Here is a 14,822-nt window from a genome sequence, read left to right as displayed (position 1 = left end):
ACCACCACTATAAAGCTCACAGGGCCTTAAGACACCCGCTCTTTTTCAGGACCCAGACACTGAGACAGTCAGAGTGCACAAGTTAGTGGACATTATTGCCATGTGGTAGCTAGTAAGTACGGTTGAACCAGTAAGAGGTCATCAGTAGGATTAGTAGAGTGTCAACCCACAGCTGAACATGTACAGCCGTTCGTAGTTTAAATAAAACCGTGTTGGATCATCTCCGGTGTTTGTTTCTAGCTTCCCTGCATCCAGTTGCAGTCAACGTCAAACCAACACATCAAAAAAGATCAAAGATTCTCGAAGGAAAATGAGCCTCATCCAAACAGACAAATCAGTTCAATTCACCCGCATGGTCTCTGTTTCAGGTTAATGTCCCCCCACCCTAAATATCTCAGAGCTGAATTAAAATGATTAAAATTCTCAAATTAATTGCACAATTTAAATGACAGCTAACTACTAAAGTAGTAAGTAAAGTCACCAGAGGGACAGATAGGCTGCTTTCCCTTTGAGGGGGGAGATCTGATTGGTGGTGATTTAACCTGAGGATCACCACACCTCAGGCGATGGGCAAGGTTGAGAAGGCGGAGCCTTCATGAATACCTCAGCTGGTATGGGAATGAAACCCATGCTGTTGGCCTCACTCTGCATAATAAACCAGCTGTCCATCAAACTGACCTAAACCAACCCCCCGGCTAAACACTAAATGGACATTAGCTAGGAGTGTAAAACTGAACTCACATTTTGTGTAGATCGTGACGCTCCTTCACTTATTCATGGAAAAGTGGACAATTAGTAATTATAGCACTTCTTTTCTCTAATTTCTCTTTGTGCTGCATAGTATTTTACAACATCTTTAAATGCCATACACCATGCAAATAATAAAGATAAAGTTTACAATTCTATTAGTTTTAGCTACGTTCTATTTGGTAATTATAAAATAGAGCTGGTTTAGCTTAGTGGACTAGACAGCTGGTTTGTAATGCAGAAGAAGGCCAGCAGCATGGGTTCGATTCCCGTACCGGCTCATTACCCAAACAGGCGCTGGAATGTGGCGACTAGGGGATTTTCACAGTACCTTCATTGCAGTGTAAATGTAAGGCTTCTTGTGACAATAAAAGATTATTTTTTTCATTATTAATAATTATTAAAGTCCGTCCTCTGGTACTTCAAGCTTTCAACGTTGCTTGTGTCCATTTTCTACCAGTAACTATTAAAACATGGTGTATTGTGGCACAGTGAGTAGCGTCAGTGCCACCCCAGGACTTGTTGGCAAAAGAAGGTGCATTTATAACATGGCGCAACCTGAAAATCCTTCCAACATGTGGTAAGAGCACGAGACACTGTGGTCAGCCATGCTTGACTGAGTGGCGCCCCTCAAGCTGTATGCCTCTGATGACAAGCTAGTAACCTGTTCCAGGAAAAAACTATGGGAACAGAGGAAAAAATTGCTTTGGAAAATAACAAGGCCTTTCTTTCATCACAAACAATTGCATGCTGTTCACTACATTTACTGTTACAAACCATTGCTTTCATCTTTTACGACTAGCTCCTCTGAATTTTCAGGCTTGATGGAAGGAATACTCCCAGAAGATGATACTAACGTCTTGTTGCTACGCTGTTCAGGTTCAAGTCTTGACCTATGAAAAATAAGTCCGTCAGAACCGTGTGCAACAGATTAGATTTACGCAACCTTAAATTTCCTGATTTACAAGATCATAACTTTCTTTGGAGGGTCAAAGCTAAAATAGTATTAATATTCCCATAAATATACAGAATTTATCTCATTTAATCACGACAGCTTTAATTTTCCTGTACCTCAGAGGCTATCTTCCCTTCTTATGTTATAAAATAAGTGATAACTGAAAAGCAATTATTAGTGTGGCTCTGCTTCAAACTACTGGAGCAAATGAGCCATTTGTGCAGTTGTGTACATTTTAACTTGATTTATTATTTCATTTAATTTGTTTCTGCTGTTCACATTCTATTTCTTTATTACACTTTTTAGGCACTTGCAAATCCATGTCTTGCTTCAAGAGATTTCTTGACTTATTTTTCAGCATGTCACTTTCATTTGTTCCCTCCGTTACATATAAAATACTCATTCTCTGGATTTCTAATGGCCACACTATCCTCTTGTTTATCTATCCTGATGCAGTTTGTAACAAAGAAATAACAAACAAATGTTGCTGTGTGCAGCTAAATATTCAGCTGAAACTAGATCTTAACCACAGCAACCGCTTCAAAACTTAATAAGCATGTTGTGGAAATCACGGGAATACTTCAGAAACACCGGCTATGGCCTCAAATGGACCATCTCACCTGTAAACCAAATTCAGGCAAAGATATAAAATAGAAGTATCTGGAACAGTTTAACATACCTTCTGTTTTTAAACATTTTTTAAAAATCATGTGAAAAAGAAAGAAAATAGACACAGACGAAAAACAGAGAATTACTGTAATAATAATAATAATAATCTTTATTGTCACAAGTAGGCTTACATTAACACTGCAATGAAGTTACTGTGAAAAGCCCCTAGTTGCCACGTCCCGGCGCCTGTTCGGGAACATGGATGGAGAATTCAGAATGTCCAATTCGCCTACTAGCACGTCTTTCAGGACTTGTGGGAGGAAACCGGAGCACCTAGTGGAAATCCATGCAGACACGGGGAGAACGTGCAGACTCCACAGACAGTGACCCAAGCCGAGGATTGAACCTAGGTCCCTGGAGCTGTGAAGCAACAGTGCTACCCACCTTTACAATAATTACAAAATCTCAGAGAGCAGCAAATCACCACAACTATTCACCCAGAAGGCATTAATATGACCATATAATGGTATTTTGTATGAATTTTGCATTTGGTCGCAAATGCACTGAACACCCAGGGACACAATTACAACAATTCCTTTTCTTAAAATAAATTTAAAGTACCCAATTATTTTTTTTTTCCAATTAAGGGGCAACTTCGCATCGCCTACCCTGCACACCTCTGCGTGAGATCCAAGGGGAGAATGTGCAAACTCCACTCGGACAGTGGCCCAGGATCGAACCCTGGTTTTCGGCGCCGGGAGGCAGCAGTGCTAACCACTGCGCCACCGTGCCACCCCAATTACAATTCTATCTCTATTGAAATTGACCCAATCGAGCTGCTATCTCTTCAAATGCAGCACAATTTCTAATAAGACTAAGATAAATAAGTGGTGAACTTGTAACAGAGGTATCATGGACAAGTTAGCCTTAAATTTTGTAATTTTGATTCTCTTTCTCCAGTTCTTTGTCGAACCACAGCAAAGTGCTGTGGTTTTTGTTTTTGCCATGGATAGGGTAAGGAGGCAGGGCCACAAATCTACATCAGCCGGGATGAGAATTGAACCCCATGCTGCTTGCATTAATCTGATCCACAGGCTAGTTGATTAACCAACTGAACTAACCAGCCCTGGGAATGGGCTGGTGGCTCATCCACTTCCCCAGTTCTGTTAGAGGTAGAAGTGGGCCGTTTTGGAGGCCGGGTGAGGTTGAATGAGATTTTTTTAATGTTCACATCTCACGCGACGCAAATTCAACCATGATTTTGGACCAAGGTGGGGGGGGACAACCTCAGCATGAAGTTTTAGTGCTAATTAGGTGCCCTCTGCAGATGATGTTTTGCTGGTCAAGAATGCGAGGAATAGTCAGTGGTGACTTGCTCTCCAAATTTTCCCTCTCTCCCTCCCTCTCACTCACTCTGTGTGGAGTAACATTTAGTTTGGGCCAGAGTTTTCCGGCCCTGCTGTAGCGGATCTCCCAACGGCAGATGCGGTGAGCCATTCAAGCGTCCATTGACTTAAGCGGGACTAGAGGATCCTAGCTGGCGGGAAGGGCCGGTTAATTCTGGCCTGGGTCCCCGTTCAATGTTCAGGCAACAAATTGACAGGAAAAAATTGTCAAAAATGAATTCCTTGCCAGAAGCTATTTTTCTTTGTTAAATTGAAAGTTTAACTCAAATACCGAGCGTTTGGAGAACATTATGTTCATGGCATTACAACTGATGACAACCACATTTTAATGGAAAACCAAAAATAACAATTGAACAGTGACAATGACATTACAGTACTCTCATGAGGGTCAATTTCAGTCAATATATAGCTGTCCAAATTGCAAGCTGTCCTTTAAATTAGTATTAATTTTATTATTAGCATTAGTATTATTAGCATTAGTATTTTAACGTACTCACAATCTTTTCTTATCCACTACCCGTTTGACTCGAATTGCCCTTTGTTCAGAGTACACTTTACACACATCTGTCAAATTACAAAGATAAGATACATAAGACAAAAAGGTAATTATTGTAAGTAACAAGCTCATGGGGTAAATGTGTAACACCCAGCAACACAAGCATTTTGTTAACCAAGGATTCCGATTGTACTGCTGTATACTGCAAGTATACAGAAGTTCAAAGAATGGATATTAAAATTGGGGAATGAGATTTCATTTGTTGTGGATTTAAAAACTGTTTCCCGATCCTATGCAGCAATGTTTTGTCAGGTTGAGAGGATGGGCTTGACAGGCAAACAGGTGGCCACTGGCACTCCTCTGCAGTAAACCACCAGGATGTATTGTTTGTGGACGTAGCCCAGGAAGACTGCTGGACCCCTAAATTTTACCCCTTTGTGGGAGATGTACGGTTTCCTTCTATAATTTCGACAATCGAAACTAAGATTCACAAAATGGGAAATAAAACTATATTTCCCCTAAGTTGTGTCCATTTATTCTTCTATCAAACTATGAAAAATCCAGGGCGCGATTCTCCCAAAACGGGAGAAATCGTAAAGCTGGCGTCAAACCCGGGCGGGTTTGACGCCAGCGCGCCCCTTCCCGACCGGGAACCGATTCTGGTCCCCGGTCGGGGCTAGCAGCCCGACGCCGTAGGCTCCGGCATGACGGGCTTAACGAATATCGTTAAGCCCGCTTGCCGGAGTTAGCGCCGGCTGACGCGTCATATGACGTCAGCCGCGCATGCGCGGATTGGAAGACTCCAACCCGCGCATGCGCGGATGACGTCATCGCGTATTTGCACGAAACCCGCGCATGCGCGGGCCGGGTTGCCCCTCAGCCGCCCCGCGAATGGATACTGCGGAGCGGCAGAAGGAGAAAGAGTGCGCGGGCATCGGGCCCGCTGCCCGCGATCGGGCCCATGGCACCCTTGGCACGGCCGTGGTACTGCCGTGCCAATCGGTGCCATAGTTATGAAAAGCGAGTTTGTGACGCCGTTTTTACGAACGGCCAGACCAGGTGTGTTTGCCGTTCGTAAAAACGGCGTAAAAGGCTGGTACTTCGGCCCATCGAACAGCTGTGAATCGCTGCCGGCCGTAAAAAACCGGCGGCAGCGATTCGGGTCGGGAGTTGGGCGGGGGGTGGGGGAGAATAGCGGGAGGGCGGGAAAAATGTCGGGAAGGCCCTCCCGCTATTCTCCCACCCGTCGTGGGGGTCGGAGAATTTCGCCCCCAATGTTTACACTGCAAGACAAATGTAAAGTGACAGGGCTTTAGATAAGTAAAGGAAATTAGCGTTTGTATTCATCACAGAGTTTGATCTTGCCCAACAAAGTATCGATTGACTCTTCTGTCTGATCAATCTAGCACATGGCTGTGGGGGACCTATTGTGTATTCAAATGGGTTTCGAGTTTGGAAAATATTATGTCTCCATTCAAACGGAGGCATTCTGCTTCTACAACCTGGGGTCAATGATTTCTAAATTTAATTCCTAATCATTGATTAGGGCTCAATGGTTATGCCAGTCTAGGGTAAAAATAAAGTTAAAGGCATTACTGTACATTGTGAATTGTTGGGTGGGGGTGGTGAACAGGAGTTTATTCCTAAAAAGCTATTCTCATGATTCAGGGAGTCCAAAGGGCAAATTGCTTCAGTCGTGTAAGGAAATAACTCTAATCCTTTGCTGCAAATGAAGTATGTTCAATATCCCACACTGCATCTGGCATTATCCCTTACATGGCATTCCAATCTGGAGGCCATCTCTGTCAATTCATTTAAAGATAAGAATTTTGGATAATATTTCATAACAACTGCCGAGGACGGATATGGGAGCTACTAGGATCAAAGACAGTTGGTGAAGCCGAAACCAAGACATAGCGTTTCTTAAAAATTGAGTGTGTTTGTTGACTTGTTCAGTCTCACAGTTATCTTCCCTCTCAACCCAGTGTCCCACCTATCCCCTATTTATATGTGCTCAAGGACAATTAACATTCATCACTTGTTTCCCTTGACCACAATAATGTAATTGACAAGGCATTAACAATGGGTTTGCAGTGCACATGTGAGCAGATGCCTTTGTGCAGTGATTTGATTTTAAACATTTTTAAAGTGTCTGGAAGAGCACTAGCCTCCTATAAACAAGGGAGTAGCTTCAGCAACAATGGCAGCAGTTCATGAATCCAAGCATTATGGAACCCAGCAAGGCATTTTCTGGATCCTGGGACTTTCCTGCACTGCAGTATATTTACTTGGTGACAAGGTTACAGAGTTGGCAAAAGTGGCAGGGCAGTAGCAGAGTGATGCAGTTAATGTTGCTATTCTACAGATTTTGGTAAAGGTAGTAAATGAGTCACTGAAAAGTGTTCAACCTTCTGCTGAACACCTTAGAATTCCGAGGGTGCACTGCGAGATTGCCAGTTTTTTATGGATTTCAGTAGAGCTGAAAGTAAGTTTGCAACAGTTCTGCTCTGATCTTTCATTTGAGGATATGCAAAAGAAGATTTGCATTCAAAGGCAAACATTTCAGTCCTTCCCAAAGCTAGAAGCAGGCAATGTCCTCTTGAGGAAATTAGAGATGATGCAATTATTAGGGGTTACATGTATCAAAATTCTTTGTTCTGGTTTAACTTCAAAGGGTACCTGGGTTAGATCTAAGGGAGTATATTTCTAAAATAACAGGACTAAGGAATATCTGGAAGCTCCTTGCAAGTAAGAATCCAAATCCTATATAAAGTTTTGGCCAAAAGAGAAGCCCAGTTTTATTTTGGGAGTGTTAATTTGTTTCTGATGTTAGCATGTTCTGCATATAATGGTAAAATTGCAATTTGTCTTTGCTTAATCTATTTATTAATAAATTTGTTTTTAGGTAATTAACTAAGCAGTAGCTGCCTGTTCTAACATTCTTGAAGGTCTAAGAAATCACAAGAGGGCTCTTAACATATCCAGTAACTGAAAGACAATGACGTGGATTCAAGTTTGGCCTCTGGCCTCACTACATCAGTAGATATTGCATGCATAAAGTTAGATTCCAGTTTGCAAGAAGAAAAAGCTCACTTTATAGGAGTGGCCTTTGATGCTGAGAATGAAGAAAAGATCGGAGTTAAAAAATGAAAAATGTCACATCTTTCTTTTAGTGATTTAACCCACGATGATCATCTTTTCCACACATTCAGCCTGCAATTTTGCATCTACAGGCAGTCCTTGCACTTGAGACACTATTGTTTCCAGAAAAATGCATCTTAAGTCAAAAGATTGCAAGTCAGAACTGATTTTCTCACAAGGACAGTGCTATAAATCAGGGATTAGTTCCTGAACCAAGGGCTGACAACTTCTTTTCACCAAAATAACACATAATTTTGTACTCAATCAATTATAAAAATTTGAAGAAAAAGTTTGGAAACAGATTCACCAAGTAAGAACATGTCAGAGCAGCAACGGAGGGCCTTGAATCAGGTGGGCAGCGCAGAACGTCGATGCACGCATATCAAGGTTTGAACTTGTTCATTGGCATGGCATCATAAAGTCAAAACTTACATTGCAAACTCGAACAGGATGCCAATTCATAAACATTGTAACTCGAATAATGATTTTGTCATAACTCGCATGTCGTAAAATCGAGGACTGCCTGTACTTTGGCTTGCATTAGTCTGTGTTCAGTACTCTCTGCGTTGGTTTCCAGCCACCTGGGTAGGATTCTCCATTTCAGAGATGAAGTTCTCCCGCCAGTGGAGAATCGTAACATTTTTGCGCTGTTGCTAGGAGCGCCAGGAAGGCAAGATTCCATCCATACAAATTGGCCACCACTCTTGCCCATGTGCATCCTGCTTAGTCCCAGTTCCCCAGGTGTGTGATTCGCTAGGGTTGGGATTCCAATTGTGAGCCTGATTGGAGCAGCTTTTAACTCCTTCACTCACCCCAGATTCTCATTGCAGCGCATTGCTCCATCTCGCCCAGCCCCACCTCCCCCAAAATAGTGTGGCCCATGAGAAGGAGTCTCCATCATACAACCGGGGAATATTGGGGCAGACAGTGGTATGTTATATAAAAGACAGGGGTCAGACTTCATAACACAATGGGGAGCACCAGAGCTCAACTCACAGTGAGTAGTTATCATCCCCCATCCTGCAGACAAGACCTGCTGATACTGCCAACCGAGGCCCAAAACCCTGGTGTGATGCTGAGATGAGTGGCGGCACGGTGGAGCAGTGGTTAGCACGGCAGCATCACTACGCCGAGGACACTTGTTCGAATCCCGGCCCAGGATCGCTGCCCATGTAGAATTTGCACATTCTCCGCGTGTCTGCGTGGGTCTCACCCCCACAACCCAAAGATGTGCAGGGTAGATGGATTGGCCATGCAAAATTGCCCCTTAATTGGAAAAAAATATTTGGGTACTCTAAGTTAATTTTTAAAAAAGTGATGCGGAGATGACGCTCGGAAGGGGAGCTGTGGTCGTGGTTAGGGGTGAAAGGCTAAAGGGGAAGTGGTTTGATGGTCGGCCGGCACTTAAGCTTCACCAGCTGGCCCATGCTGTCTGGGGCAAGCTGTCGTGCAGGATCTTCCCTGGGCTGGCCCTGGTACTCTTGCCACCGAGCATCCGGGACAGTGGCAGCAACCAGCTATAGCTAGTACGGCAGGTTGAGTTCCAAATTCCATTTCCGTGTGGGGGTAGGTGGGGGGAGAGACAGGGGACAGACAGGCCATCAGCAAGGTGATGCTTCCCTTGGCCATCCAAACCCCCCAAATTATATGGTCATCCGGAGTTTGACTGTTCAGCTGCCCTCACCTTCCCCCCCGCCCCCCCAACATCCAGTTCCCACTCCACCCTCGCCCGGCCCCTTCTAGATCATGACCAGGATTTTCCGCACCCCGATGCCGAAATCACGGCCGGCGCCGGGGGCAGAGAATCCAATTCGGCGCATGAAATAGGGACCAGAGTCGATTCCCCGGGCCCCGAAAAGCGGCATACTTGGAGAGTACACCGCACCTACCTGCGGCCATTGTTGGAGGCCCGCCCCACCATTCTCCACCCCCGACCAGCCGAAATCCCGACGGCGTGGATCTAATATGGTCCTGCCGGTCGGAATACTAGCGTGGCGGATGCGGACTCAGTCAGGGGACCTTATACGCGGCCAGGAAATGTTTGGGTGGCGGTCAGGGCCAGGCGTGCGGCCGATTGGGGTGGTCTATTTTTAATGTCCAGCTCCGGGGTCCGAGTCCGCCATGGAGCACAGCGCTGCCGCTGGAGTCTGCCACCGTGCGCTTGTGTGGCCTCTGACCCGGAAGTGCGGGGCCTGTATCTGCAGCAAAAGCTGCTAGATTTACGCCGAGTCCCTGCTAGTCCCCTTCAAACAGTTTTGACGAGGGCGTGGGGTCATAGTCCCCAAAACAGAGAATCCAGCCGATGTACTTGACACAGCAGCCCTGCCCCCACCAGTGACTTACACCTGGTCGTTGATGTGCAAATCCTCTATCCTCACCACCCATTCCTACAGGTGTCTGCCGTATCAGGTGCTAGCGATGGACTCTGGGAGGCCCCTGTCCTATTTCTCTCAGTGGGGTCTACTGTGGGTGTCCTCATTGAGCGAATCTGGTGCCCTGTTGCCAGAACAGTGGCAGCTGGTTGTGTGGTGGAGACATTCATCTGTGCAGGCATGCGGCTCTATGCTAAGAGACTGGTGTGAGGTCATGTCCCACAGATGGGGGTTGTGTGCCTTTGCTGGGAACTTGGCTCAGTGTGATGTGGAGTCTGTGTTGGTCACAGAGATTGTGACAGGGAGCTGTTCAGGTTTCCTGGGCGGGTCTGGGATCCATATACTCACAGTGGCACAATGGTTAGCACTGCTGCCTAACAGCGCCAGGGATCCCAGTTCAATTCTGGCCTTGGGTGACTGTCTGTGTGGAGTTTGCACTTTCTCTCCATGACTACATGGAATTCCTCCGGATGCTCTGGTTTCCTCCCACATTCCAAAGATGTACGGGTTAGGTGGTTAGGCCACGTTAAATCGCCCCTTAAGTGTCCAGGGATGTGCAGGTTAAGATAAGAGGATAGGGTGGGATGGAAGGGGGTGGGTGGGGTTGAGTTGCTCGTCTTACAGCAGTAATGGGAGGTACAGCTATAGCACCCTAATCCCGAGGGGGATACCCTGAGTCCACATCCTTGCCGCAAGACGGTCGCCACTAGTCCCAGAGCTCCAGGCATACACCCCGCAGCAATTCTGCAGACAATGAAAAAAGTACTTACCTCCTTACTTCCCTCTAAGTCCATGATGACAGGATCCTGTGTGTAAACATTTGCACTAAATCAAGCCCGCGTGATTCCCATCTGGGCAGGGTGGAACATAACGAGGTTTATTAATCACATTCAAATGAAAGTGTACGAGCTGCTTCTGCCGACGCAGGATAGGAAGCCCGCTATGGCCGGTGGGGAGGGACCAGACACTGGGGACGGGTCTGCCGCCCGGTGCCAATCCCGCTTTTTGGGCCGACGTGGAAAATCCCACCCTCTGTTACTGACTACACTCTTGATTAGGGTGGCATGGTGGAACTGTGGCCACACGGCGTCAGGGGCCTAGGTTGGTTTTCAAATCCGGCCTTGGGTCACTGTCTGTGTGGAGTTTGTATATTCTGCCTGTGTCTGTGTGGGTTTCCTCCGGGTGCTCCGGTTTCCTACCACAGTCCAAAGCTGTATGGGTTAGATGGATTGGCCATGCTAAATTGCTCCTTAGTGTCCAGGGATGTGCGGGTTTGGTTATGGGGTTATGGGGGTAGGGCTGGGTGGGCATGGGCAGAGTGCTCGTTGTAAGGGTCGTTGCAGACTTGATGGGCCCAACGGCCACCTTCTGCACTGTAGGGATTCTATAATTTCATTGTAAAAATGTAGTTTTTAAAAATAAATTTAAAGTACCCAATTCATTTTTTTAACCAATTAAGGGGCAATTTAGCATGACTGATCCACCTACCCAGCACATGTTTGGGTTGTGGGGGTGAGACCCACGCAGCCACGGGGAGAATGTGGAAACTCCATTGGGACAGTAACCTGGGGCCAGGATTGAACCCCCGTCCTCAGCACCTTGAGGCAGCAGTTCTAACCACAGCGCCACCGTGATGCCTGTACAAATGCAGTTAAGTGAAATGTACAATTATTATCCTTTGTAAGCATTTTAACAGGGTAATAGATTAGATACTCATTTTTGAAATGTTTCTTAAAAGTCATGAAGCTTTCTCATATTTCTAATCAAAATATAAATAAAAATTACTTTTCAGATAAACGTCAAGCAAATCCAACACATGTTTCCTGTGTTCCTTCACTTGGGGAGAAATCACATTCTTGGATGCTGTAATAGAAATAACAAGTCTTTAATGCAAATACTATCCACAACCTTCTGTCATATTAAGTAAAGAATAATCTAGAACAGAATTGCTACAGTGCAGAAGGAGGCCATTGAGTCTGCACCGACCCCCTGAAAGAGCACCCTACCTAGGCCCACTCCCCTAACTATCTCATTGAAAGAACTGGGACACATTTCATGAGGCAGTTAACTAGAACCATTCTTCAGGAACTACCAAGGCCTTCATTTTATAATAATTGTCACAAGTAGGCTTTATTTAACACTGCAATGAAGTTACTGTGAAAATCCCCCAGTCGCCACATTCCGGCACCTGTTCAGATACACTGAGGAAGAATTCAGAATGTCTAATTCACCTAACAGCACATCTTTCGAGACTTGTGGGAGGAAACCGGAGCATCCGGAGGAAACCCAAGCAGATACGGGGAGAACGTGCAGACTCCGCACAGAGTGACCCGAGCCGGGAATCAAACCTGGAACCCTGGCGTTGCGAAGCAACAGTGATAACCACTGTGCTACCGTGCTGCCCATACATAGATGTTCTGACAGAAATCCAATACAGAGTCCCTTAATACATTTTTTCTACTGTTGAGCTTTTTCCATGGATTCAGCATCTGGTGTCAGCTATAAAGGCAGTCAGTTCAAATTACAGATGAGGGAGTGAAAACCAACATTTGTCAACGGTTGTGTGACTGGGCGAGGAACAGGTTATTATTATTATTATTGTGAGGATGAGGAGAACTAGGACAGTTTCAATCGCTACTGTTGTGGTCAGAAAGGGCAGCGAGTTCGATCGGGGAGATCTCAGTACTGATGAAATGACGACTGTTAATGTTTTATTTTAGGATTATAGGAGTTGGTTCAGTCAAACTCAATGAGACATACCTAATACATGCCCGCCAGATTGAAAATGGGCCCTGACCCTCAAAAAAAAACTCCACAGGAGCATGATGGCTAAGTAGATTCAAAGGCGGCTAGTGTGACAAAAAGAAAAGTTATACTGTCTTGAAGGTGGATAACAGCACAATGCTGGACACTACGTAGGAATCACATATAGGCCAGACCAGGTATGAACAGCAGACTTTTTCCATAAAGGACATTATGAACCAGGTGAGTTTTTATGATGATGAATTACTAGTTCAACAACAATACCACTACACCGCCGCTTCCCCTGAAGAGAACAAAGACTAGGAAATTCTTAGAAGAGTCAAGTTTGAATTTATTAATGCCGTTTGGGGCTTTTCTCATATTTCAGGTTCTTCTTGCTTTCAATTTTAATTCTGATTTCCCCCTAAACCCCTTAACTCTTCCCATATTAAACTATTAATTTGATGGTATTGGGAATTCTTGATTTCTGTCTCTAGAAACAGCAGCTGAGAGAGACTTCAGGCCATAAGTCTGTTGTAAAATAAGACTGTTTGCCCTTAAGATGCTTCTTTCACAAACCGCCAACACTTAGTTTCATAGAATTTACAGTGCAGAAGGAGGCCATTCGGCCCATCAAGTCTGCACCGGCTCCTGGAAAGAGCACCCTACCCAAGGTTAACACCTCCACCCTATCCCCATAACCCAGTAACCCCACCCAACACTAAGGGCAATTTATCATGGCCAATCCACCTAACCTGCACACCTTTGGACTGTGGGAGGAAACCGGAGCACCCGGAGGAAACCCACGCACACACAGGGAGGATGTGCAGACTCCGCACAGACAGTGACCCAAGCCGGAATCGAACCTGGGACCCTGGAGCTGTGAAGCGATTGTGCTATCCACAATGCTACCGTGCTATCCACAATGACACTGTTCTGTCATGCATTCTAGCTCAGATATTTAACCATCTGTGGACAAGTCCTGCAATGTTTCTTCACCCCTTCCCACACCTGCCAAAAAAACATTTTAGGCCATCCGCTAAGATTAATAACCTGTAATAAGCTCATAATCAGTTAACTTAGTTTTAACATTTCTGAAAAAAGTTCTAAATCCCAGCTGCCCATTTTCAAGAGTGGGCTACTTGGCCAATTTTTCAAAAGGCTTTGTAAAAATCTTAGGTGCACATTTTTGAGCGTTTACCTTCGGCCCTCAGCTGATGGATGGCGTCAGAGCACGTTCGCATAAAAATCTGGGCATCTTGATCGATCTGATCACGTTCCATGTCCGTCATATTCGAATATTCTGACATTACAAAGCTGGAAAAAGAAGAAAGCAAGACAAGTTTAAAAAGTATAAGTGCAGGGACATGGGTAGAGGCCTTGCAGAGGGTAAATGCGTTCTCGTTGTGTTCAAGGTTAAGCCTCATCCAGTTTAAGGTGGTTCTCAGGGCCCACATAACGGTGGTGAGGATGAGCCGGTTCTTTGCGGGGGTGGAAGAGAATCACGTCCACGTGTTTTGGGTGCATACAGAACTCAGGGTGTTCTGGCCGGGGTTCTCGGATGTTATGTCCGAGGTTCTGGGTGTGGGGGTGGCCCTGAGTCCGGAGGTGGCGATATTCGGTGTGTCGGAAGATCCTGGAGACCAGCTGTGGAGAGGGGCCGATGTGCTGGCCGTTGCCTCCCTGATAGCCCAGAGATGGATTTTGTTGCGTTGACGGGACTTGGAGCTGTCGAAAACGGATGTATGAGTGGGTGACCTGCGGTTGGAGACGGTCAAGTTCACTTCAAGGGGATAGGCAGAGGGGTTCACCTGGAGTTGGAACCAGTTCATTCATTTCTTCAAGGAGGATTGGGGGGGGGGGGGGGGGGGGAGGGGGGGGGGGGGGGGGGGGGGGGAGAATAAGGGGGTAAGAATTGGGAAGGCGGGATGTGGTGGGGTGTTGGCATCGGGGTAGGTTGGGAATTTATGGCTGTGTGTCAACGTTGATATTTTGTTCTTCCGATATTTTTGTGTGCATATGTAAAAAGTCTTGAATAAAACTATTTTTTTTTAAAAAGTGGAAGTGAAAGAAAACAGAAAATATTGGAAATTCCTCAGCACGTCAGGTACCATCCAAGGAGACAGGAAGGGAAGATTAATATCCCCCTCTCTGTCGGCGCCTTGTTGAGTGTATCCAGCACTCTTTGTGCTTTGATTTCAGATTTCCAGACTCTGTAGTGGTTTTTCTTAATGTTAAACTGTGATTGCTTTTGTGCTCTAATACTGAAATGTACAAGGAACTAAAACCGGAGATTACATATGGGACTTTATTCTGTCGATATTGCAGGTCTCAGCTGTGGTTCAGTTGGTAGC

The 14,822-nt window shown here is 45.5% G+C and overlaps 1 protein-coding gene across 2 annotated transcripts in view; it reads right to left on the bottom strand.

The window, feature by feature from the left end:
• The window catches only part of stx18 (syntaxin 18), a 190,634-nt gene that overhangs the window by 34,207 nt on the left and 141,605 nt on the right, over window positions 1-14,822 (bottom strand). For both annotated transcript variants that reach the window (XM_038792583.1, XM_038792584.1), the window contains exons 3-6: window positions 13,670-13,785; window positions 11,512-11,589; window positions 4,215-4,281; window positions 1,525-1,640 (exon numbers count right to left, since the gene is read on the bottom strand). In XM_038792583.1, coding sequence (XP_038648511.1) covers window positions 1,525-1,640; window positions 4,215-4,281; window positions 11,512-11,589; window positions 13,670-13,785 — 377 coding nt within the window. The remainder of the gene's footprint in view (window positions 1-1,524; window positions 1,641-4,214; window positions 4,282-11,511; window positions 11,590-13,669; window positions 13,786-14,822) is intronic.

This window comes from Scyliorhinus canicula, chromosome 3 (genome assembly GCF_902713615.1).
Source record: "Scyliorhinus canicula chromosome 3, sScyCan1.1, whole genome shotgun sequence".
NCBI classification, from domain to species: Eukaryota; Metazoa; Chordata; class Chondrichthyes; order Carcharhiniformes; family Scyliorhinidae; genus Scyliorhinus; species Scyliorhinus canicula.
The sequence above is the reverse complement of the archived record's forward strand: the minus strand, read 5'-3'. Positions and strand labels throughout refer to the sequence as shown.